This window comes from Aotus nancymaae, unplaced genomic scaffold (assembly GCF_030222135.1).
Source record: "Aotus nancymaae isolate 86718 unplaced genomic scaffold, 86718_ANA_hifiasm-v0.15.2.pri h1tg000015l_0, whole genome shotgun sequence".
NCBI lineage: Eukaryota > Metazoa > Chordata > Mammalia > Primates > Aotidae > Aotus > Aotus nancymaae.
In genome coordinates, this window is record NW_026988426.1 from 6,616,922 (window position 1) to 6,643,625 (window position 26,704).

Below are 26,704 nucleotides of genomic sequence, written 5' to 3' on the forward strand. Positions count from 1 at the left end.
TATTTCAAGCACCTTAGCCCACATGTGGAGATGTCCAGAGGTCAAATCCTCAAATCAAATATTGCTAACAGCACAATAATTTCTCCTATAAAATGCTATAATGTGTCATTTAAAAATGTAACTAACTCTTGGCCTGGCACGGACACTTTGGGAGGCTAAGGCAGGTGGATCACTTGAGGTTAGGAGTTTGAGACCAGCCCAGCCAACATGGTGAAACCCCATCTCTACTAAAATACAAAAATTACACAGGCATGGTGGCGTGCACCTGTAATCCCAGCTACTTGGCAGGCTGAGGCAGGAGAATTGCTTGAACCTGGGAAGCAGAGGTTGTAGTGAGCCAGGATCACACCACTGTACTCCAGCCTGGGCAACAGAGCAAGACTCCATCTCAAAAACAAAAAAAAAAACTAAATAACTCTTTTAAATGTTTAATGAATACGTAAACACAATGCTTAAAGTCATTTATAACGATTTTTTTAAAAAACAGAAACAGAGTATTGCTCTGTCATTCAGGCTGGTGTACAGTGGTACAATCAGAGCTCACTGCAGCCTCAAACTCCTGGACTCAGCCCTCCCACCTCAGCTTCCCATCATGCCTGGCTTATTTATAAGGATTTAAAGTTACGTGTGAATGTTGTCTGGAGCACTTGCTGAAACTGTTTTGTGAATCTGTTTCTTCAAATTTCTTGAAACTGAATGAGGAATGAACCCTGCATGAACTGAATGAACTAGTCCACTCTTCAGTGGTTCAAAATTCCCTATTTCTGCTGCAGAAACATTGTTTTCTTTGGATTCTCCAATTTCTCCTCACTTCTATTTCAATACTAGTGTTTAGCCTTTTACTTTTTTTTTTTTTTTTCCTTTTTGAGAGAGTCTCGCTCTGTTGCCCAGGCTGGAGTGCAGCGGTGTGGTCTCAGCTCACTGCCACCTCAGCCTCCCGGGTTCAAGTAATTCTCATGCCTCATCCTCTCAAGTAACTGGAATTATAGGTGCCCACCATCACACCTGTCTAATTTTGGTATTTTTAATAAAGATAGAGGTTTTACCATGTTGACCAGGCTGGTCTCAAACTCCTGGCCTCAAGTGATCCACCCACCTCAGCCTCCCAAAGTGCTAGGATTACAGGTGTGAGCTACCATGCCAGGCCTAGTATTTGGCCCTTTTTTTTCTTGTTTTGAGACAGAGTTTCACTCTTGTCATCCAGGCTGGAGTGCAATGGCGTGATCTCAGCTCACTGCAACCTCTGCCTCCCCGGTTCAAGCAGTTTTCCTGTCTCAGCCTCCCGCGTAGCTGGGATTACAGGCACCTGCCACCATGCCCAGCTAATTTTTGTATTTTTTAGTAGAGATGAGTTTTTACCATGTTGGACAGGCTGGTCCTGAACTCCTGACCTCAGGTAATCTGCCTGCCTCAGCCTTCCAAAGGGCTGGGATTACAGGCATGAGCCACCAAATCCAGCCGTATTTGGCCTTCTATGGGAGGTCATTTCCACAAACAAGCAAGACTTTCTAGTCATTTTTCAAGGATTACAAAGTCTTGACTCATAAGTAATACAAATTCATGCCATGATTTGTAGTATTTGTAGCAAATGACAAGTGATACATATTATGTGCATTCAAGGTCCCCAGGAAGTTGATTTTTGTTTCGTTTTGTTTTGTTTTTGAAGCAGGGTCTTGCTCTGTTGCCTAGGCTGGTGTACAATGGCATGATCATAGCTCACTGCAATTTTGACCTCCTTGGTTCAAGTGATCCTCCCACTTCAGCCTCCCAAAGTGCTGGGATTGTAGGTGTGAGCCACTGTGCCCAGCCTTCCAGGGAGTTTAGATATGTGACTCAGCAAAAAGAACAAATCTGGAGGTATCACATTATGTGGCTTCAAACTATACTATAAGGCTATAGTCACCCAAACAGCATGGTACTAGTATAAACATAGGCACATAGACCAATGGAACAGAATAGAGAACCCAGAAATAAAGCCAAATACAGCCAACTGATCTTCAACAAAGCACACTAAAACATAAAGTGGGGAAAGGACAGCCTATTCAACAAATAGTGCTGAGATAATTGGCAAGTCACATGTAGCAGAATTAAACTAGATCCTCATCTCTCACCTTATACAAAAATCAACTCAGCATAGGTCAAAGACTTGAATCTACCACCTGAAACCATAAACATTCTAGAAGATAACATCGGGAAAAACCCTTCTAGACATTGGCTTAGGCAAAAACTTCGTGATCAAGAACCCAAAAGCAAATGCAACAAAAACAAAGATAAATAGATGGGACTTAATTAAACTAAAAAGCTTTTGCACAGCAAAAGAAATAATCAGCAGAGTTAACAGACACCACACCGAGTGGGAGAAAAACCTTCACAGTCTGTACATCCGACAAAGGAGTAGTATCCAGAATCTACAAAGAACTCAAAGAAATCAGCAAGAAAACAAACAATCTCATCAAAAAGCGGGCTAAGGACATGAATATACAATTCTCAAAGGAAGATATACAAATGGCCAAAAAGCATATGGAAAAAATGTTCAACATCACTAATTATCAGGGAAATACAAATCAAAATCACAATACCACTTCACTCCTGCAAGAATGGCCATAATCAAAAAAAATTTTTTAAAAATAGATGTTGGTGTGGATGTGGTGAAAGGGAACACTTTTTTTTTTTTTCTTTAAGTTTCACTCTTGTTGCCCAGGCTGGAATGCAATGGCGTGATCTCAGCTCACTGTAACTTCCACCTCCCTCACCCGCCTCGGCCTCCCAAAATGCTGGGATTACAGGCATGAACCACCGCACCTGGCTGAGAACACTTTTATGCTGTTGGTGAGAATGTAAACTAGTACAACCACTATGGAAAACAAAGCGGAGATTCCTTAAAGAACTAAAAGTAGATCTACCATTTGATCCAGCAATCCCACTACTAGATTTCTACCCAGAGGATAACAAGTCATTATATGAAAAAGATACTTGCACACACATGTTTATAGCAGCACCGTTTGCAATTGCAAAAAGATGGAACCAGCCCAAATGCCCAACAATCAATGAATGGAAAAAGAAAATTCTATTATATATAGAGAGAGATCATAGAATACTATTCAGCCATAAAAAGGAACGAAATAATGGCATTCACAGCAACCTGGATGGAATTGGAGACCGTTATTCTAAATGAAGTAACTCGGGAATGGAAAACCAAACATCCTATGTTCTCACTCATAAGTGGGAGCTAAGCTATGAGAACACAAAGACATAAGAATGATACATTGGACTTAGGGGACTCCGGAAAAGGTCGGGGGTGGCGACAGAGAAAAGACTACATATTGGTTTCAGTGTACACTGCTCGGGTGATGGGTGCACCTAAGTCGCAGAAATCACCACTAAAGATCTTTTTCATGGAACCAAACACCATCTGTTCCCCAAAAACCTATTGAAATAAACAAATAAAAATAAATAAATCCTTGAATACCGTGATTCTATGGCAGAAAGCAAGTGTTTAGTAAGAAGTATTTCATCTCCACTTTGCCCAGTGATTTGAGCAGTCTGGCCCCCTAATGTGTAAGTTTCGTGATGCAAAGTTTGCAGCTTTTCCATCTTCAGATTCCTCTCCAGAAATCCCCCGTGACTGGCGTTTTAATGATGATTCAAAAATTATGTATATAATTGAATGGAATCACATTCACTAATCACTTTTTCTATTGAGTGTAGCTAGTTAGAAGGAGGATATAGTAAAAGAGCAGAATTCTGGTTGGCCCTTAGGTGATGTTGTTTTTCTGCTAGTCTTCATTGTATCCACCTGTAGATGGTAGCAAGGGAACTTGGGGCAGGATAATCCTTAAAACCATGATTCTTCAGTCTGGCCAATCAGTTGGAGCTCTTAAGGGATACCTGAACTCCTTCTAGGAGGTTCTGATTCAGTAGATATGGGACAGGCAAGAATGTGTAATCAGGTGATCTTTATCAAGAGCTGATTTTGGGCTGGCTCACATGCTGTTTTGCAAGTTCATGTTTTCAGTTTATATCTCCATGACGATTTGAGCAATGCCAAGCCTGACCAATGTCGTTATTAACACCTCCGTTTTACAGGTGAGGAAATTGAAGCTAGGAACACCAAAAAGATGGGGAAAGCTGCTTAAAACGTTATGCAACTAGTACAACTAGTAACTGGTCGACTGGAGATTCCAACTCAGGCCCAGCAACTCCAGACCCCACTACCTCAATCACTGGGCGGCATAAGACTTTTGGGGCAGCTTCTGGTGATTTAGGTGATTAGTCAGTTAGCTTTTGGGAAAGCCTCCTAGAGGCCCATGCAACTATCAAAGGGTGCATGTGATTGAAATTTGTGGCCCATCCCCCTCCAGTGTTTCTGGAAGACCATCGGAGAGAACCCGACGAGCAGCTGAACCTCTTATCAGTATTTCCCAGCCTTAGGGGAACTCCGCGAGGTCCTGGTCTCACAGGCAGACCCAATCTGGGAACCAAGCGAGACTCTTTCTGTACACCTGGCACTTCTGGTCACGCCCCGTTCCGCGAACACCCAATCACACCTCAGTTTTCCATGATTGACGTCCACTCAGAGCAATTATAATCGACCATGGCGGACGGTCGCTCCGCCTCCCGGGCGACCCCGCCTCCCTTTCATTCTGAAAGAAAGAACCTCGGCCTGGGGGTCCAATGAGAAGCGCCTTCACCTCAAAGATCCTGCCTCTTTCGGCGTCGACCCCGCCCCGAGGCCGGAAAGGCCGCCCGCCTCCCTTGGCAGGATGAGCCAATCGGAGGGCTCTCATGGCCGGATGGACGGCAGCCGACCCAATCCGCCGGGCCTCACGCGGCGCCGCCCCGCCCCTCCGCCGGGCCCGAGTGGCAGCCGGGCGACGAGTGCGGGCCTCGGAGCGACTGCAACGGCGGCGGCGGCGGCGGCGGCGGCGGACGCGGCCTGAGGCGAGCGGCGGGGCGTGGGGCGGCGCCTCGGCCCGGGCTCGCCCTCGCCGGCGGGAGCGTCCATGGCCCCCGGGCGCCGGCGGGGCGCGGCCGCGGCCTGAGGGGCCATGTCCGGGGTGGTGCGGACCCTCAGCCGCTGCCTGCTGCCGGCCGAGGCCGGCGGGGCCCGCGAGCGCAGGGCGGGCGGCGGCGCGCGCGACGCGGAGCGAGAGGCCCGGAGGCGCAGCCGCGACATCGACGCGCTGCTGGCCCGAGAGCGGCGCGCTGTGCGGCGCCTGGTGAAAATCCTGCTGCTGGGCGCTGGCGAGAGCGGCAAGTCCACGTTCCTCAAGCAGATGCGCATCATCCACGGCCGCGAGTTCGATCAGAAGGCGCTGCTGGAGTTCCGCGACACCATCTTCGACAACATTCTCAAGGTGACGCGCGCCCCCTCCCCCAGCACCTGCACCCAGGTGTGCCGGGCGCTAACCCCCGCCCGGGCCCCTCCGTGGTCCGGGCCGCCGCTCGGGCGGGGACCCCCGGGGCGAGGATGCTGGATCCAGCCCCGCCTGCACTCCACTCCCCCACCCGTTCCCCGGGGCCTGCTGGCGTCGCCTCTGCCCACCCCCCCAGCGTTTTTTGAGATGGAGGTCTCACCCTGTGTTGCCTAGGCTGGAGTGCAGTGGCGCTATCACAGCTCTTTAGAGCTTCTACCTCCTGGGCCCAAGCCCTCCTCAGCCTCCCATAGTAATGGGATTACAGGTGTGCACCAGCAGCCCAGCTAATTTTTAAGTTTTTTTGTAGAAATAGGGTCTTGCTGTGTTGCCCAGGTTGGTGTCGGTCTCCTGGCCTCAAGTGACCCTCCTGCCTTGGCCTCCCCCAAGTGCTGAGATTACAGGCATGAGTCATGGCACGCGGCCTACCTCTGCCCTCTCTAGGGTGCCTGTGCACTACGGGAGTGGGAACTCGGGCCAGCTTCTGGGATTGGGGCGTGGGGGGCTTGGCACTTAGCCCCTTCCTGGATGTGCCTTAGCAGAATGGCATCTGCCCGTTTCCCACTGGAAGCTTTCTGGGGTAGGAGTGCAGCTTGCCCTGCCCTCCAGCTGAGCTTCGAATAAGAGCAGTGGAGACTGGACGGGGAACCAGTTCCTTTTTGTTTGTTTTTAAGAAAGGCTCTCACTGTTGCCCAGGCGGGTCTCAAGCTAATGGGCTCAAGCGATCCTCCCACCTCAGTCTCCCAAAGTGCTGAGATAACAGGTGTGAGCCACAGTTTCTAGTAGGAAAACTTAAAATATTTGCAGAAGTAGAGAAAATAGTAGAATGACTGTGAAGTACCCACCCCCCAACTAAAGCAGTTATCAATTCTGTGCCAATCCTATTCACCTGTGTCCTCCCCCGTGGTCTCCAAGCAAATCCAACTTTGTGTAATTGCATCAGGAAACTGCAGTACAATTAGCAAACCAAAAATTAGTAATAGCTCAATATCACCGGATATCCAGTGTTCAGAATTCCTCCACTGTGGAATAATTGTTTTGTTTGAATCGATATAGATTGTAATCTCCAGATTCTCCTTGTATCTCTTGCTTCCTTTTTTCTCTTTGCCATATTTGTGAAAGAAACTGTAGAAGTCAGCCAGGTGTCATGGCTCATGCCTATAATCCCTGCAGTTTGGGAAGCTGAGGCAGGAGGATCACTGAGACCAGAAGTTTGAGACCAGCCTGGGCAACATAGTGAGACCCCAGTGCCACAAAAATGAACACATTAATTGGGCATGGTGGAGTGCACCTGTAGTCCCAGCTATTTGAGAGCTGAGGTAGGAGAATCGCTTAAGCCTGGGAGGTCAAGGCTACAGTGAGCTGTGTTTGGGCCACTGCACTCCAGCCTGAGTGTCAGTGAAAAAATAAAGAACTATAGCATTGATAAAGTCAGGGTTCTAGTTTGAGTACTGTCAGCCTGTGTTAAAGGGCCCCAAAGAAGGAAATCTGGAGAAAACAGATGATGAGGGAATAGTGGAACCTTGCTTACACCTAAATAGCGTCGTCTTCTCCTTCCCTCCCTTTTTCCTTCCTCCCTTCCTTTCTTTTCTTCCTTTCTTCCTTCCTTTCTTCCTTTCCTTCCCCTCCCTCCCTTTTTTCCTCCCTTCCTTTTCTTCCTTCCCTTTCTTCTTTCCCTTTCTTTCTTCCCTTCTTTTCTTCCTTCCCTTTCTTCCTTTTTTTTCTTTCTCCCCTCCCTCTCTACCCTTTCCTTATCCCCTCACCGCTTTTTTCCCAAGCCCAAGTTAGAGGCAAAGAAAATTATCTCAAAGCAGAGACGGAGAGAAGTTTGCCATGCCAGAAAAGTTACCTGGAGACTAGGTTTTCTGGTGCCTGGGAGATTTTAAATTTAGCAAAGCCCTGTGGAAACCTATTCGGTACATTTCTCTCACTTCACCCATAAGGACCCTTGCCTCAGCCCTAGAGATGAAGTAACTCCTTACTGGGTCTCTGTGCTGGAGTCCAGACTTCCAGGCCAGTATTCCCACTTGACGGATTCTCACGGAAATATTTCATTTTAATAGAAATAGCTCCTTTAGGATTGTGAAGGGAAGAAAATAATTTGATAAAACCCCCTTTTTCATATTACCTCTTTGCAAAGCCTTGGTGAGTCAGAGCTCTGGTCAGATTCTTCCTGAACTTGAAAGACTAGGTGCTCAGCGTAGCTCACTGGGATCGATTTTTTGAAAATTCCCCACAGCGTCTGTGACAAAGTGTGTTTGGTTGTCTCAGGTCCTTCCCTTTAACTTCTCTGTTAAAGATCCTGATTTTATTTTTGCTGATTGCCCAGACCTCAAAACCAGGCAAGCAAAAAAGTATAGCAGTTTGGCTATCTGGTTTCTTTCAACTCAGGAGGTGGACAAAGTATTTAGAAACATAGAATCTTCAGTCTAAATCAGTGTATGAAGTGCATTTTAGAAAACTCAACCTGGTCGGGTGCGGTGGCTCACGTGTAATCCTAGCCTTGGTCAGGAGTTTGAGACCAGCCTGGCCAACATGATGAAACCCCATCTCTACTAAAAGTGCAAAAAATTAGCTGGGCGTGGTGGCGGGCACCTGTAATCCCAGCTACTTGGGAGGCTGAGGCTTGAGAATCACTTGAACCTGGGAGGTGGATGTTCCAGTGAGCCGAGATCTCGCTACTGCACTGCAGTTGGGGCGACAGTGGGAGATTCCATCTCAAAAAAAAAAAAGAAAATTCAACCTTAACCTTCTCCTGATGCATAGAAAGATTAACTTTCACTGACTTTCTTATCAACAGAAACAAAATGTGTTAACTAGTGTCCTATCTTCCTTTCCAACTTCATTTTTTTACTGATTATAGTTCCATATTAAACTCACTTTATCTGTTGTGACCATTTCAAAAACAAGTTAGAAATTCATCTTTCAAAAATCCTTTCCTCCTCTTCACCCCCCACCCACGGATTTTTCTTTGAACAGATCACTTTGGAAAGAGACTATTTTATTTTTTAATTTTTATTTTTTGAACAGAGTCTCATTTTGTCACCCAGGCTGGAGTGCAGTGGCATGATCATGGCTCACTGTGGTCTTGCCTCGTGGACTCAAGCAGTCTTCCCACCGCAGCCTCCTGAGTAGCTGGGACTGCAGGTGTGCACCACCACACCCAGCTAATTTTTGTAGACATGGGGGTCTCACTAGGTTGCCCAGGCTAGTCATGAGCTCTTGGACTCAAGCGATCCACCTGCCTCAGCCTACCAAAGTGCTGGGATTACAGGTGTGAATGCCTACATCCGGCCAGGGAAGAGACTTTTAAATAGATTGCTCTGCAGTGGTTTTAGTACTGGACATTTGAATGATGCTGTTTAGAATAATATTTGTGTCTATGTAGAGGTTTAGTGTTGACAGGCCCGTTTTAAAATACCGACTGTGTGTTATGCACATTGTGCCTGACCCTTTCAGATATGGTGTTTAATTTTCATAATGTTTCAGATGGTATTACCTCATTTAGTGAATGAGGAAATTGAGGATAGAGAGTTTAAAATCTCTTCAAGGTCAGCTACCTAGTTAGAAGATGGCAGAGCTAGGAACTAAACATGTTTTTTTAAAAAATTAAACTTTTGGATTTTGAGATAATTATAGGGTCCTATGCAGTTCCAAGAAATACTAGAGATCCCATGTACCCTCTGCCAGCTTTCTCTCAATGGTAATGTCCTGCGAAACTATAGCACAATCTTACAACCAGGATATTGACGTCAGTGCAGTCAAGATACAGAGCATTTCCATCAGAAGAGTCCCTCAAGCTGCTCTTTTGTAGCCTTTCTCCCCTCCCGTCCCAGACCCTGGCAATGAATATTCTTTAATTCTATAATTTTGTCATTTTAAGAATGTCATATGGCCTGACACAGTGGCTCATGCCTGTAATCCCAGCACTTTGGGAGGCCAAGGCAGCAGACTGCTTGAACCCAGGAGTTCAAGACCAACCTGGGCAACGTGGTGAAACCCCGTCTTTACAAAAAATACAAAAATTGGCCAGGTGCGGTAGCAGGTGCCTGTAATCCCAGCTACTCAGGAGGCTGAGGCAAGAGAATCACTTGAACCTAGGAGGCTGAGATTGCAGTGAGCAGAGATGTGCCACTGCACTCCAACCTGGGTGACAGAGCAAGACTCCATTTCACAAACAAATTAGCCAGGTGTGGTGGTGCATGCTTGAACCTGGGAGGCAGAGGTTGCAGTGAGCCAACATTGTGCCACTTGCACTTCAGCCTGGGTGGCAGAGTGAGACCCCTCCTCAAAAAGAAAAGATTTTCCTCTTATCTTTCTTTTGTTGATTTCTGGTTTGACTTCACTATGGACAGAGATATACTGTGTATGATTTCACTTCTTTTAAATTTGTTGGTTTGTTTTGTGGCCTAGGATATGTAGTCTTTTTGGCAGATGTTCTGTGGTCTTGTGTTGATGAATGTTCCATAAGTACATGAAAAACGCGTATTCTCTTGTTTGGTGGAATGTTCCACGTATGTTGGATCTTGTTGATTGATAGTGGTGTTGAGTTCTGTATCTTTGCTGATTGTTCAGTAGTTATGTCAGTTAAGAGTCCTCAACTATAATTGTGGATTTGTCTATTTCTCCTTGAGCTTTATCAGTTTTTGCTTCATATATTTTGAGGTTCTGTTGTGTGGTGCATAAATGTTTAGGATTATTATATCATCTTGATAGATTAACCTTTTTTTATTATCCGTAATGTCCTTTTTTTTCCAGCAATTTTCTTTGCTCTGAAGTCTCCTTTATCAGATGTTTTAATACAGCCACTTCTATTTTTATTAATGTTTTCGTAGTATATATTTTTCCATTCTTTTAATACCCTTGTTTTGAAGTGAGTTTCATGTAGACAGCATATTGTTGCATCATATTTGTTAATCCACTCTACATTTAAGGTAAAGTCATTATTATCATTGTTAACTGTTATTATCTTCAAGACAGGGTCTTACGCTATTGCCTAGGCTGAAGTGCAGTGGCATGATCATGGCTCACTGTAGCCTTGACCTCCTGGACTCAAGCCGTCCTCCCACCTCAGCCTCCCTAGTAGCTGGGACTACAGATGTGCACCACCACACCCAGCTAATTTTTAATCTATTTTTATTTTCTGTAGAGACAGGGTCCCACTATGTTGCACAGGCTGCTCTTGAACTACCGGCCTTAGCAATCCTCCTGCCTCAGCCTCTCAAAGTGCCAAGATTACAGACATGAGCAGTCCTCCCTGGCTGATTGATTTGTTTTGTGTTTTTAGTATAATGCTTTGTATTATTTTCTTGGTAGTTGCTTTAGGTTTACAGTGTACATATGTAACTTATCCCAGTCTACTGGCCCTGGTGTTTTACAACTTTAGGTGAAGTGTAGAAACTTGACTTCCACTTAGGTCCATTTACCCTCCCCACTTAACTATAAATGTCGTAGCATTTCTAACAGACTTTGAATGCCACCTCAGGTGCTTTACTTCAGTCATCAACTGGGATTTTAAAAACTCATTAGAAGTAGGATATTATATTTATATCATCTTTTCCACTTTTTACTGAATAAAATTGTCCCTCTTTTTACCTATTCTGGTGGTCTTCTTTTCTTTCCGAAGTTCTAAGCCTTCTTCTGTTATCGTTTCCTTTCTGTTGAGAGACCTTTCTTTAGCCATTCTTTAAGGATCAGTTTGCTTGCTCAGATTCTCTTCGCTTTCTTTTGTCCGAGAACATCTATTTCCTCTTCCTTCTTGAAGGACGTCTTCACATTGTTTCAGAAGAGAAATCTGTCGTTTGAATTGGTCTTCCTCTCCAAGTGAATGCATTGCTTCTGTCTGGCTGCTTTGAAGATTCTTTGTTTTTAGTTTTCAGAAGTCGAATTATGATTTGTCTTGGCATAGGCTTCATTCAGTTTATTATATTTGGGGTTTGCTTAGCTTCTTGAATCTGTACATTTATGTCTCTTGCCAAATTTGGGAAGTTTTCAGCCATTACTTCTTAAATGACTGTTTCAGCCCCTCTCCTCTCTTCTCCTTCTGGGACTCTGCTCACTTTTGTTAATGACCTCTGGGTCCCTGATGCCCTGTTGCCTTGTTGCGTGGGGTTGTAACATCAACTCCTCTCTGGGCCTTGCTGATTCTAGGGAATGGGAGAGGGTAGCAAAGCGACAATTAGTCTAGCCTCCCACCCTCCCACCTCCTCTTTCTGCCTCATGGTGGGAGCGCACTTCCCTGCTGGGCCCTACTGACACCTCCCCAGTGAGGAAATTGGAGCACCTCCTGCTTCTTCCAGGTAGAGAATAGGAGGTGAGATTCCTGTTTCATTCAGGCAGAGAATGGGAGGTGAGGTCCCTGCTTGGCCCAGCCAGCACTGCTAGAGGCGCCACTTGGAGCATGTCACCTGGTTCCTTGAGGGCAGGAAGGGGGTAGAGGAACAATTTTCCACTCAACCCCACTGAAACCTCAGTGAGTGGTATATGCAGTTTCTCTGCTGATGTTTTCCTTGTGTTTGTTTGTTTGAGTCGGAGTTTTGTTCTTGTTGCCCAGGCTGGAATGCTATGGTGCAATCGCGGCTCACTGCAACCTCTGCCACCTGGGTTCAAGCAATTCTCCTGCCCTAGCCTGCTGAGTAGCTGGGATTACAGGCGTGCGCCACCACTCCCAGCTAATATTTGTATTTTTAGTAGAGACAGGGTCTCACCATGTTGGCCAGGCTGGTCTTGAACTCCTGACCTCAGGCAATCCACCCACCTTGGCCTCCCAAAGTGCTGGGATTACAGGCGTGAGCCACCGTACCCGGCCTTCTCGTTATTTGGAATAGGGTGGGCATTGCCAAAAAGGTCTGCTGTTGTAAGATCATCCTCTTCCGGGTCCTTTGGCCAAGAACAGCCTCTTCTTGGAGCTGTTTTTCTTTGTAGCTTGTGGCCGTTCCAGCTTGGAGGCTTCTGCAGCACCCAGCCTGGACAGGTAGGAGGCAATAAAGACACCCAGGGAACTCACTGCCTTGTCATTCCTCAAGTCCTGAGGGTGCTAGGTAGCCTGCCTTCTTTCCACTTTCTTTCTACGCTTGATAGTTGTGTTACATTCAGAGCTTTCTTTTTAGCTGTGAGGGGCTGACCTGGGAGGGGCGGAGCTGTTACCTCATGGAAGTCTCCATCATCCTGGTCTTTTTCCTCAGTGTCTGGCGCTTTTCCCTCTTGATCACAGTTGTGCCTGAATTTGAACATAGGATTTCTGTGACTTCATTGCCTCACAATATCCTCTGTAGCCTATGATTTGAATCTACTAGTTGCTTTAATTCCCTGTAAAAATTGCCAGCAAGACTTTCTAGTTTATTCTTTTTTCTTAAACAATATTCAAGTCTGTTAAACAAATTTTTTTAAGTATTATAAAATGTTTAACTTTCATCAGCCTCAAGGTTTATGTGGCTCCCAAATTTTGATACAACTGAACTTTCAAATCTGGTAACACCCGCTGATTTGCTTCCACTTTGGATTCTAAGGTGTCAGTTTCTTCTTGCAAATTTTTATTTGCTGCTTCTAACATTTCCTGTGTTTCTTCTTGAGAATGGCTAATGGAGACATCACCAATTTGATAAGGCATCTTTAAGTAGTCATCATCTGCAAACATGCTATCATCATAAGCATCTTCTAAGTTTTGGAGTTGTCTCTTTTTTACACCTATTTCTTCCTTCAGCTCTGTGATTCTGCTTGTATTCTGTGCAAACTTATTTTCTTTTGTTGATCTTCAAAAGTAACATTGACATCTTCTGCAGCCATCGTCTTCATGGTGACTGCCATCTTGGGACTGGAGTACAGCATGAGGCAACGGTGCACTTTGCCCCTGAGCGCGCGCTTGCTCCCCGTTGGCCCAGAATTCCCCGGCAAATATAACCCTGTCTCTGCATTCCCTTCCCTTGGACCTATGTCCTGTGATCCCTAAAAGCTGGGACACAGGGAGGAAATGTCACCTGGAAGGACTTGGTACGTGTCAGTTAAAGGGACAGGCAACCCCCTTGGGCTGACACAAACGAGGCAACAGCCTAGTTTATTCTTTTTATTTTTCTAGTTCTACAGATGATGTTCTCTCGCTTCCTGACTGGGCTGTCCTTAAAGTTTATGTACTTGGTGTTTCCGAAGTTGTGTAATAATGTCTCTGGTGGTGGTGTGTGCCTCAACTGATGAAGGCATCAAGCCAGCTTAGATTTATCTCACAGTGGTTCCCTGATGCATGTATGATGCATCAGGGAATGGAACATGAATCAGGGAATGGAACCACTAATGCATCAATCCAAGAGCATTTTAATTACTAAATTTCACATCCAGTCAGGAGTGAATAAAATGTTAGCTGTCTGAAGGTTCCTCGTTATATGGACTCGAAGTCCTAACCATCCACATAATAGCATTGGTGCAGCCTTAAGCAGCCCCAAGGTAGACTTGCCTTATATGTAAATGCATAGTCATGCATCGCTTAACGACTGGGATACATTCAAGAAACGCATAGTTAGGTGAGATCCTTATGCAAACATCCTAGAGTGGACCTACACAAACCTAGATAATACAGCCGACTGTACACCTAGGCCTATTGCTCCCAGACTGCAAACCTGTTACTGTACTGAATACTATGGACCATTGTAGCACATGGCCCATAAAACATAGAAAATGTGCAGTAAAAATCAGGTGTTATAATCTTATGAGACCACCGTCGTATATGCGGTTCCTCTTTTACCAAAACATCATTATGCAGTGCGGGACTATTTTGCTGAGTTTAGAAACTTTTTGAAGAATTAGATGATTAGAATGGGTAGTCTCTTGTTGCCACTGAAAAAAAAGATCAAGTTCAACAAAATATCCAAGGCATTGTGCTAGATGCTGGTGCAGAAGGGATATTCAGTGAGTACTGCACAGTCCCTATTCTCCACTCACACTCTCAAGCTGGGGAGACAGTGGCACAAGTGACTTTAACATACAACGTGAATGGATACTGTGTTAAACGCCACTGTGGAGGTAGAGAGGTGATGCAGTAGGGCAGTAGGGAAGATGAGTTCTGGCTGAGGTATCTGAAAAAGCCTTGTCTAATTGTGATTTGAGCTGGCCTTTGAAGGCTCAGTAGGATTTCAGCAAGTGGAGAAGAATACACAAATGAGAACCATCTTAATGCCTCTGCGATTGTCTGTCAGCTAAGACAGAACATTCTGTTGGTAGAGAGATTTAAAAAAATCAGGAGCTAGCTGGAACTCTAGTCCACAGGAGTGGTCATAATGTGGTGGCTTGCTTTGGACTGCAGTCATAGCACTCTAGCTGAAGGCTGCGGGCCTTCTCCCCACAAAATTCATATATCTGCATATAGTTCCAGGGAGGTTTTTTGGATATCCTAAATCCCAAGAGTGGGCCTACTAGTGGCCTGTGGACTGCAGATTAACAACTGTTATTGTAGAATATCTAAGATTATGTAAAAATTTTGGAAATTAAATTTTTTTTTGAAAGAATTGTTTGCTGTATCACATGTACTTTTTGCCAAGGTATATGCAACTTTGAAGAAGCTGCCACTGCTGTTTTGGCCTTTGAGTCTCTGTTTCGGGGGTTCAGAAGCACCTCTTAGGGCTTGATGCCACAATGGGTTTGCGTGACGCTGGAAGCATATGTTTGCTTTCGGGATCTGGAAGCACAGTTGGATTTTTATTTAAATTACATTTAACAAGTTTACCTTACATTTGGACATACGGGGTTGGTCCTTTTGTAATACCAAAAAACAAATGCAAAAACATATTTTTTCATCAGCTAAATAGATCCAGAGAGACCCCTCTGGCCATTTTGGGGGATTCAGAGCACATGAATGATTGGTCTTGTCCCACACCTTTCAAGTTTACTTGTTGATCATTTTAACCAAAGCAATTAGGGAGAGCAGGGTTTGACCTTCAGTCATCTGTCATGAGAGATTTGGAGTCTAGCTGTGCTTGATGTGAGATAGTGTTCTGTTGACAGCTCATAATTATTTTCTGTTCTTACTCAGTTGAGAGTGGGTTCATGGATTGTATTGGTTTTAAATGGAACTGAAGATTTAAACTTCGGGCTTATCTAGAGATGTAATTATAGGGTGAGGTTCAAACCAAAGACGCTGATGTTGTGTAATGGACCTAAGGCTTAAAACTTGCATCACCTGAAGGACAGAGCCATCCCATAAGGACAGGCCGGCTCATTTCATGCTGTAACTATTATGGTTTGTTTGTTCTTAAAAGAAATGGAGGCTTCAAGTGGGCTGGGTAGAGCAGCTGCTCAGCACCACCGGCTTGCCTTTTAATCCTAAAAGCTGAGTAAGAATATTAGTTGCTGATGATGTGATGGGTTGGTCTTTCTCTGTGTTAGCATAAGTGTTCAGGTGTGTCCCAGGCTTTGCAGAATGGCAAACATGACTTGTATCCTGTGTTAGCATATCCATTAGAGAAGCCCATACTTCTAGTTGGTTCAGTTGGCCAAATGTGTTTGGAACTTCACGTTTGGAAATGCAGCATCCAGAAGACAGAGAAGCAGCAATGGTTACCCTTGGGAGTGCTTGCAAGCAGATAGAAAGGTGCTGGAGAGCAGCACATCCGGCCACTCTGGATGTCAAGGGGAAGAAAACGTCCCTGATCCCCGCTGCTTAAAGAAGCAGCGGTCACGTAGATGGCAACTCTCTCTGAACGTCAGCCTCTTTTTTCCTGTCTAGTCTGAAATCCACAGCACCAACTTTGGCACATGGTCCTGTTACATCAGACCCTGGCAGCAGAGAACCAGCAGCCTTAGTGGGTATTTGCTGGTGGTAGTGCACCAGGCCCTAGTAATCAAATCGCCACTTGACCTGAGCTGAGCAGAAACTAAGCCCAAGGAGCACTGAGACCCAAAGAATCTGTGTTAATTCTCTTGTCACCGTGGTGGAGCATTCCAGTGACAGTGCGTGGTATGGACTCCTCACAGCCCTAGAGTTCCTGTTTGAGGCAATCAGTGGGGGTTCCCTGGTCACACCTGGGAAAGGCCAGGCTAGATGCCAGGTCCACAAGAGGAACTGCTCTTCGTTCAGAGCTAGGCTTTGTGCTGTGCTGTGTGTATGGTAGTGAGTAGAAGAGACACAGTCCTGGCCTTGTGGGGCTGATTCTTAGTTGGCTTCTCTGGGGACAGGAAACACAACGAACGGGAGGTCAGGGCGTGAGCTGGGACATCACTGGGAAGGTGACTTGGAGGACAGGGAAGCCCTTGTCTAGCGTAAGAGGCCATTCGACTGTCTATAAGATACATGAAGACATCCATCTGGACTAGTGTAGCTGTTTCCCGAGGCCAAAATCAGTGATTCAGGCTGCAAAGGAATTTGTTACAAAGCAGTTCGATGCTCAATCAAGGTGAGATACCAGCAGTCACTGACAACTCCATGGGATGCAAATTGCATTCATCTTGTCTACTGTGTAGACAAGATACACAGTATTCCAAGCCAAACCCTTGAGATAACCAGGGAAGGAAGGGAGTCATTACTTAAAGTCTCACCTGCCTTCCGGTTTCCATCACAAGTGAGAGGGAATAGCTGGTTCAGATGTTTATTTGTATAATACTTGTTAACAGGACTTTTCATCTGTGTTTTCCACTCATACTCAGTTTTATATCTACAGTTCTTGGTGCACATGAGATGACTAATAACTATTTATACTTTTGTGACCACTTGTGTTTTTTTAACAAAATGAAGTTCCATAATTTTAGTTTTAGAGTGGGGAGGGGAACTTTTTCCCTAAGGTTCTGATGACTTGATTAGATACAGATCGAAAACTCTATTAAAAGTATGGAGTGATGTGGAACAGGAGGTGAAACTCTCTGGGAGATGAGCTGGTCAGAATTGAGAAATAGAGAACTAGTCATTTACCTTCTTATCAGTACTTATTTGGTATGACTGTAACACAGTTCGACTGTTTTTAAACATGCCAGGACTACCAGAATGTACTAGTTAAAGTAGATGTCTCATTAAAAGTAATCATCTTGGGACACCAAGTCAACAAATGCCTATTAAGTGGGTGTTTATGTGCTAGGCACTGTGGAAGCTGAGGAGATGAGAAGATCGTCAACCTGAAAGGAGTGATACTTTCTCTGAGCATTGGGAGCTTTTGGTTTTTGTTTCATTGGGGTTTTTTATTTAATTTTTTTAATTTTTTTATTTTTTTAGACAGCATCTTGCTCTGTCACTTAGGCTAAAGTGCGGTGGCGCAATCACAGCTCACTGCAGCTTGGACCTCCTGGGCTCAAGTGATCTTCTGACCTCAGCCTCCTGGGTAGCTAGGACACAGGTGCACACCGCCACATCCCGCCTGGCTTGTGTTTTTGAAGCACCTTATCTGTTATGTCTTTGATTCTCCGAGTAAGCCTGCAAGATCAGGGTGGGATTTACTTTGATGGGAGTGATTCTCACTTTCCTAGCCTCATGTTTCCTTGCAGAGAGATCTCGGCTACCATGATTCTCTTTCCTTCTCCTGCCATCCCTTATCCCCCTTTGCTTGGGGAAGGAGTGACTTGCTTGACTGGTTGGTTTTGGAGAATGGTGGGTTTTGGAGAAGGTAGTAAGCAGGCAGGGCTCAAGCCCTGTAGATTCCCTCCATCTTTGGAAGCTGCCCTGCCCACAGGGAGCATATCTTCCTCCTGCCAGAGCTGTAGGGGCCACCTCCCTTGCGTTTGTCCCACTATGGCAGTGGTCAAGAGCCTTCTTGGCTGCAAACCCAAAACCAAACTCTTTAGTCAGAAGGCCAGTATTTTCATCTCTATCCACCTGACTCCTGTTTTGATATCCAAATATATTCTAGACTTGGGAGCACAGGAAGAAACACTGTGACTTGTATGAGCATGAACACAGCAGCTGAAGCAAAAAAAGATTCTAGGGTGTGTAGTGCATTTCCTGACCTCAGCCCCAGCCCTCAAAAGTAGTATGGAGGAAAGAAAGAGCTGTTGCAGCCCTAAACATTCTGATACCTTCCATCTATAGAGAAACAGACCCAGAGTTGGGAATAGAAGCCCAGGGAAAAGTTCCGGGAGAACACTTGAAAGGGCCCTTGGTGGAGGCAGGAAGTGTGGAGGCATCCAGAGCTCTGTACTGACCACAGCTCAAGGCGGGAGTCCACTGGAGGTCGGGGCACTTTCCAGCTAGCAGGAGAAAATCCACTAGCCCCAGACCAAGTTCCCAGCTGTCATCACCTTCCTTTCCTCAGACAAGGATTGAAAGCAGCGTCCATCTGTCAAACTCTAGCTTTGGTCTGAGAAGACAAAGAAGGTAGAAATAGAATCAGGGAAAATTGGCCTCAAGCTCGTCTGAGAACAGGCTGGTGGAGGGCTAGCATGGGGACCCAGGAAAGGGACGACATGGCAGCTCCGAAGCACTGTGTCCCAAAAGAAAAGAGGGTGGGAGGAAAAATAGCACCAAAAGACAGATGAAAAACAGGAGAAGGGAAACTATGACAGAGAAGTAGCCTGCCCAAGAGTGCTTTATGTTGTATAAGAATAATAAGCATGTAGATTATATAAAACAAGAGCTCCAGGATATGAGAAAGCATTAAGAGGAGATGCAGAGGGAAATGGCAGAGTTGATGAGATAAATGGAAAACTCAGATAGCATCGCCACAGATCTCATAAGTACGTGGGAGACAGGAAGGAACCGAATAGTCGAATAGTAATTAACGACAATGCCTGGGGATGTGTCTGAATCCTGCCCACTGTCAGCATACCCCCCAAGCCCTCGGCTACTGTAGAGTTAGGAGTTAGAGAGACACTGGACTCCTTCAGGCATTTGCCCAAAATACATGTACCTAAACGTCAGTGTTCAAAGAAGCCTTAGTGTTTCTTATCTATCCCTGCAGAGGGAATAAAGGTGGAGTATTTCGCAATTCTAAGACTTTCTCCTCTCCAGTCCCTGATTTTAAACTGCTTGGGGCAGGGACCTGTTTGTCAGGGCCGATGGCTGCAAAGGGCCTCTTGTACAAATAGCGTCTCTGCTCTCACTGTGGTGAACCCTTTGTACTTCATATAATGAGCAGACCATTTTCTTTTTTCTTTTCTTTTCTCTTTTCTTTACTTTTTTTGAGACAGGATCTGGCTCTGTTGCGCCAGCTGGAGTGCAGTGGTGTGATCTTGGCTTACTGCAACCTCCACCTCCTAGGCCCAAGCCATCCTCTCACCTCAGCCTCCCAAGCAGCTGGGACTACAGACACACCACCACATCTGGCTAACTTTTAAAAACTCTTTGTAGAGAAAAATTAAGATTTTTGTAGATTTTGCCATGTTCCCCAGACTGGTCTCAAACTCCTGAGCTCAAGCAACCCACCCACCTCAGCCTCCCAAAATACTCGGATTACAGGCATGAGCCACCATGCCTGGTCAAGCGGGCCATTTTCCTGTGGGTGTATCCACTAAAGAACACGCCTTTGGAGTAGAGGGAAGTTTATTTCTTTGGCCACCTGCTAAACTGAAGTCCCTAAAGCAGGAATCCTTTTGTTTGTTTTCCTGGTGTTGAATGTAGCGCATTCAGGTAATGTGAGTTAGAAGACTTGGGGGCAGGCACCTACAGCCAGCTTGGTAGGCAACACTTTGATCTTTCTCCAGCTGCCTCCCTGTACCATATTACAAAACTGGCTGGATGTGAAGGCTCACACCTGTAATCCCAGCAGTTTGGGAAGCTGAGGCAGGAGGATTGTTTGATTGCAGCAGTTCAAGATTACAATAAGCTATGATCGTGCCACTGCACTCCAGCCTGGGCGACAGAGTGACACCCTATCTCTAAAAAAATAAAAACAAATATATTTTCTGCAGCAAACATTAGTTTAGAAACTGCATTGGTGATAGTGATATTATAGTACAAATCCTTAGGAATATAATTTAGCTGTCCAGTAGTGATTATTTAAAGCCTTTTCTCCTTGTGTGAATTCCTCTGCAGTTTTCAGGAAGTTTTCATTTTGAATTGCAGGTGTTTTAACTGAATTTCTGGTTTGACTCTTGCTTTAACATTTTTGTAATCTTGAATATTTTTAGAATGTGTAACTATCTGCCAAGGAGACCACAACATCTTCGGCATTTTCTTTTTTTAATTGGAAACTTGTCTTGTTTCTTCATTTTTGGTAACTTCAGGAAAAGAGCCACCAACTTGCCTGAGTTCTTTCCTGTTATCTGGAGCAAAGTAGAACTCTCCTGGCAAAGTAAGATGCCCTATCTAGTCTTTCATTAATTAAAAAAATTAACAGGCCGGGCGCGGTGGCTCATGCCTGGAATTCTAGTACTTTAAGAGGCTGAGATAGGGGGATCACGAGATCAGGAGTTCGAGAGCAGCCTGACTAACATGGTGAAACCCTGTCTCTACTAAAATTACAAAAATTAGCTGGGCGTGGTGGCGGGTGCCTGTAGTCCCAGCTACTCAGGAGGCTGAGGCAGGAGAATCGCTTGAACCCAGGAGGCAGAGGTTGGAGTGAGCCGAGATCACGTCACTGCACTCCAGCCTGGGCAACAACAGAGGAAGACTCCATCACAAAAAAAAAAAACGCCAAGCAAACAAAAAATATTGGGGGTAGGGAGAATGTTTTAAATGTAGGTGTTTTTGAAGTAGGTTAAAAGATTTTCTTGAGTCTTCTGCAAAAATGTGCACGATGCTTTTGTAGTTAATAAGCAATACCTCATGATAGATATACATGGATATTTATTTTCTTTGGTATTTTTTACAATAAATAGGTTGTTTCCTTCATTATAACTCCTGTTTCTGAGTGGTTTTGACATTGATCCTGCCATCTGGCCTGTTCTAAATCTAGTCCTGGTGTCACTGCAATCGGGAGTCCTCTTCTCTCCTCTGCACTGCTGACCGGCCAGCCCAGCCCCACTGTCCCCTCTTGGTTATGCAGAAGCCCCTGTGGTTCTCTCACGGCAGTTGGTTTGGTGGTTATTCCCTCAGTTTAGGTGCCATCAGTCTGGCCCACAGTGTTTGAATTGCTATGAGACATTATAAGCTTCACTTGACCAGTGGAAGTTTCATTAATAAGACCTTTTTGTTTTTACTCTGCTTTTTAAAATAATCGAGGTAAAATTCACATACCACAACGTTAATGATTTTGAAGTATACATTCAGTAGCATTTAGTACATGCACTGTGTCGTTTACTCACCACCTCTATCAAGTTCCAAAACAGTCTCATCACCCCAGAAGGAGATCTGGACACGGAAGCAGTCACTCCCCATTCCCTCCCGCTCTCAGTCCCCGGCAGCCACTCATCTGCTTTCTGTCTCTGTGGATTTGCCTATTCTGAATATTTCATGTAAACTGAATCTTATAACATGTGATCTTTTGTGTCTGGATTCTTTCATTTATTTTATTTTATTTTTTATTGCATTTTAGGTTTTGGGGTACATGTGAAGAACATGCAAGATTGTTGCATAGGTGCATACGTGGCAGTGTGATTTGCTGCCTTCCTCCCCTTCACCTATATGTGGCATTTCTCCCCATGCCATCTCTCCCCAACTCCCCACCCCCGACTGTCCCTCCCCTATTTCCCCCTAACAGACCCCAGTGTGTAGTGCTCCTCTTCCTGTGTCCATGTGTTCTCATTGTTCAACACCTGCCTATGAATGAGAACGTGCGGTGTTTGATTTTGTGTTCTTGTGTCAGTTTGCTGAGAATGATGGTTTCCAGGTTCATCCATGTCCCTACAAAAGACGCAAACTCATCGTTTTTGATGGCTGCCTAATATTCCATGGTGTATATGTGCCACATTTTCCCTGTCCAGTCTGTCATTGATGGGCATTTGGGTTGGTTCCAGGTCTTTGCTATTGTAAACTGTGCTGCTATGAACATTCGTGTGCAAGTGTCCTTATAGTAGAACGATTTATAATCCTTTGGATATATACCCAGTAATGGGATTGCTGGGTCAAATGGAATTTCTATTTCTAGGTCCTTGAGGAATTGCCACACTGTCTTCCACAATGGTTGAACTAATTTACACTCCCACCTACAATGTAAGAGTGTTCCTATTTCTCCATATCCTCTCCAGCATCTCTTGTCTCCAGATTTTTTAATGATCGCCATTCTAACTGGTGTGAGATGGTATCTCAATGTAGTTTTGATTTGCATTTCTCTAATGACCAGTGATGATGAGCATTTTTTCATATGTTTGTTGGCCTCATGTATGTCTTCTTTTGTAAAGTATCTGTTCATATCCTTCGCCCACTTTTGAATGGGCTTGTTTGTTTTTTTTCTTGTAAATCTGTTTTAGTTCTTTGTAAATTCTGGATATCAGCCCTTTGTCAGATGGGTAAGCTGCAAAAATTTTTTCCCATTCTGTTGGTTGCTGATTCACTCTGATGACTGTTTCTTTTGCCGTGCAGAAGCTGTGGAGTTTGATTAGGTCCCATTTGTCTATTTTGGCTTTTGTTGCCAATGCTTTTGGTGTTTTGGTCATGAAGTCCTTGCCTACACCTATGTCCTGATGGTTTTGCCTAGATTTTCTTATATGGTTTTTATGGTGTTAGGTCTTATGTTTAAGTCTTTAATCCATCTTGAGTTAATTTTAGTGTAAGGTGTCAGGAAGGGGTCCAGTTTCTTCTTTCTGCATATGGCTAGCCAGTTTTCCCAACATCACTTATTAAACAGGGAATCATTTCTCCATTGCTTGTTTTTGTCAGGTTTGTCAAAGATCGGATGGTTGTAGATATGTTGTGTTGCCTCCGAGGCCTCTGTTCTGTTCCATTGGTCTATATCTCTGTTTTGGTACCAGTACCATGCTGTTTTGATTACTGTAGCCTTGTAGTATAGTTTGATGTCCGGTAGTGTGATGCCTCCAGCTTTGTTCTTTTTGCTTAGAATTGACTTGGCTATGCGGGCTCTCTTTTGGTTCTCTTTCAGTTATTTTAAATTAATATACTTTATTTAGAGTAATTTTAGGTTTACAGAAAAACTGAGCAGAAAATACAGATTTCTCACATACTCCATCTCCTCCACACCCGCTTTCCCCTATGAGTACATCTTGCATTAGTGCGGTACACTTCTGAAAATTGTGAGTGAATATTAATATTATTAACTAAAGTCCATAGTTTGCATTAGGATTTACTCATTGTGTCGTAGAGTTCTATGAGTTTTGACAAATGTCTCTAATATTACAGCATCATTCAAAATAGTTTCATTGCCCCTAAAAATCCCCCGTGTTCTACCAGTTCATCGCTCCTTCCCTGTCTCCCCTCAACCGCTGACAACCACTGAGCATTTACTATATCCATCACTTTTCCTTTTCCAGAATGTCCTAGAGTTGAAATCAGGCAATGTGTAGCCTTTTCACACTGGCTTCTTTCACTTAGCAATACATTTTCAAGGTCTCTGTGTCTTTTCATGGCGTGCTAGTTTATTTCTTTTCATTATGGAGTTGTATACCTTTGTCTGGATGTACCATACTTTGTTTATCCGTTTACCTGCTGAAGGACATTTCAGTGGCTTCTAAGTTTTGGCAATTATAAATAAAACTGTGGTAAACACCTCTGTGCAGGCTTTTGTGTAGACACGTTTTCAACTCATTTGAAATGCAGTTAATTGCTGAACCATATGGTACAAGTATGTTTTTTTTTATTTTGTTTGTTTTTTTGAGAGAGTCTTGCTCTGTCGCCCAGGCTGGAGTGCAATGGCGCAGTCTCAGCTCACTGCAACCTTTGCCTCCCAGGTTCAAGCGATTCTCCTGTGTCGGCCTCCTAAGTAGCTGGGATTACAGGTGTTCACCACACCACACCTGGCTAATTTTTTGTATTTTTAGTAGAAATGAGGTTTCACCATGTTGACCAGGCTGATTTCGAACTCCTGACCTTAAGTGATCCGTCCACCTCAGCCTCCCAAAGTACTAGGATTACAGGCATGAGCCACCATGCCCGGCCTGAGTATGTTTAGTGTTATAAGAAACTGCCCAACTGTCTTCAGAGTTTCATTCCCAGAGCAGGGAATGAGAGTTCTTATTGCTTCACGTCCTTGCTACCATGTGGCATTGTCTGTTTTGGATTTTAGCCACTCCAAGAGGTGAGGAATGGCATCTCATTGTTTTAATTAGCAGTGCCCTCGTGACATATGGTGTGGAACATCTTTTTATATGCTTATTATCACCTGGGTGGTGGGAATGTCAGGATGAACATTGGAATGAACGTGCTCTAAAGACTTGTTCTTTTTAGCTGCCGCAATTGCTTTGTGTCCGCAGTTCCACCACAGCCATTTCCCTGGCTTCTCTGCCCTGCATACTTCTTCCTTCAGTGTCCTGGACACAGACGCCAACACACGCTTTCTCAGGCATTTTTCGTAAGGCTGCTTTCCTGTTTACAAAATTACAACAGCCCTCAACCTCCCATCAGCTCAAATACCTTCTCAGCCAGAAACGACCACAGCAGCTGTATGCTGGCACAAACGCACTTCTCCTTTCTAAGATAGCTCCCTTTCTCCAGCACGCCCTTCCCTAGTTTACATTTTCTTCCTGGCATCTTAATATTATCCTGTCAAATGAAAACACCCTGCTTTTGGGAAGAGAAAAAGCATCTTCATACACTGCTAGGGGTGCACATGCTGGAGAGCTTCTCTCCGCCCCTTTCCACCCTCTCTCACCGCCTCTGGCCTTCCTCTGGCCTTGGGACTGACCTGTGTAGATTGTAGCAGCACGTGTTGTGCTTTCTGGCTTCTGGTTGGCCAGTGGGGAGTCCTAGCAACAGCTCGGAGGGAGTGAGGGAAGAGAGTGAGGTTCAGTATCCCCTCCACTCCCCTCTCCTCCACTCCCCTCTCCTCCCCTCCCCTCCCCTTCTTGTGCTTACCCCACACCTTTGTGAATAGTTCCTAATTTGAGTGTGCTGTTTGTTTCCTGTTGAGTACCTGGATTTAGGGTGTAGATTGTCGTAACCTCTCTTCTGGGGGCAATCTGATGTTTAGAGTTGGTCATGGAGTCTTGGGTACTGCCCAGGATGAGGTCTAGAAGGAGACAAGCCAGGTGTCTGTCCACCCGCAGGTGCAGACCTCACCCTTACAGGACCTGAGGGAGAGGGGCCTTCTTGCTTGTCATTCATCGGAAAGTGCTTCTTGGACTTGCTGTCCTGTTAAAATGCAGGTTCTATTCAGCAGGCCTGGGATAGGGCCTACAATGCTGCCAGTCTGTAAGCTCCTAGGTGATGGCCATGCTGCTGTCGGTCCTTAGTCACACTTTGAGCAGCAGGGATTTTTACTGCAGTTTGGTTTGCATTGTTAAAATTCTGGAACGACCCAATTGTCAACTGTCAGGGATAACTGATTGAATTGTGGTGTGTGACAGACACTACACAGCTTTTAATAAGTCAGTTAATCAACTATATTTATTGAGCACCTTCTCTGTGTCAGGTGCCCAGGATACATTATTAGAAACAAATCCTTGCTGCTAGAGCTTACTTTCTAGTGTGGGAAACATCCATAGGGTAAACAGGCATGTCTTAGGAAATATTAGAAGGCAACAAGTGCTGGGGGCAGGAGAAAGCAGGATGAGAGTGTGTCCATGTCAGGGGTGGCAGGGAGTCACCTGCAGAGGTATCGGGGAGAGCACTCCAAGTGCAAAGGCCTCAGCAGACCCAGAGGAGCCAGTGTGGTGGCTGTGCAGTGAGGGAGGAGACCCCCACCCCGAACGGGCAGAGGCCGGTGCAGACCCCGTGGGCCTTGATTGTGTATAGGGGGCTCTTTGTCCCTGAGGATTTCTGCAGAGGAGTGGCAGGATCTGATTTGGACATTCACAGGGTGGCTCTGGCTATTGCCTGCTGAGGGAGACCAGGTGGACGTAGGGACGGTGAGAGGCCGTCAGTGATCTATGGGACCAGCGTGTTAGGAGTGGAGATGCTGGGAAGCGGTCAGATCCTGGAAATGTTTTGAAAGCGCTGATGTTGAAAATACCATTTTTGAGACAGGTGGACGTGGGTGTGATACGTTTAACTGGAAAAGGAATCAACAGTCTTTTAGGAACCATGTTTTGAATGTGAACAAAAAAATTATGGTGCTGGCGTATGGTAATGATACTAACATGTGATGAGCATTTCTCTGTAAAGGGGATTTGTTTTTATTACCCTTATCTCTATGTCCTAGAATGCACATTATTTTTACAGGAAAAAGAGTCTTAGACTCTGCTTCTTTCTTTCTCTATGTAATTTTACTGCATATTCTTTATTCCATGAAGATTACTCATTTGCATTGGGTTTTATAGATAACTAATGTGTAGTTTGTGCTTTATTATGTCTACAGCATGCTTTTTTAATTTTTAATTGTTTTTCGTTAGTTTTG

At 44.9% G+C, this 26,704-nt stretch overlaps 1 protein-coding gene and 1 pseudogene across 1 annotated transcript in view; one reads left to right on the forward strand and one right to left on the reverse strand.

Moving 5' to 3' along the window:
- Positions 1 to 4,886: 4,886 nt before the first annotated feature.
- GNA12 (G protein subunit alpha 12) overlaps positions 4,887 to 26,704 on the forward strand; it is a 128,262-nt gene continuing 106,444 nt past the window's right edge. The window contains exon 1 of the mRNA XM_012455593.3: positions 4,887 to 5,357. Coding sequence (XP_012311016.3) covers positions 5,049 to 5,357 — 309 coding nt within the window. The 5' untranslated portion in view covers positions 4,887 to 5,048. The remainder of the gene's footprint in view (positions 5,358 to 26,704) is intronic.
- LOC105719503 (prefoldin subunit 4-like) lies at positions 12,818 to 13,220 on the reverse strand (annotated as a pseudogene).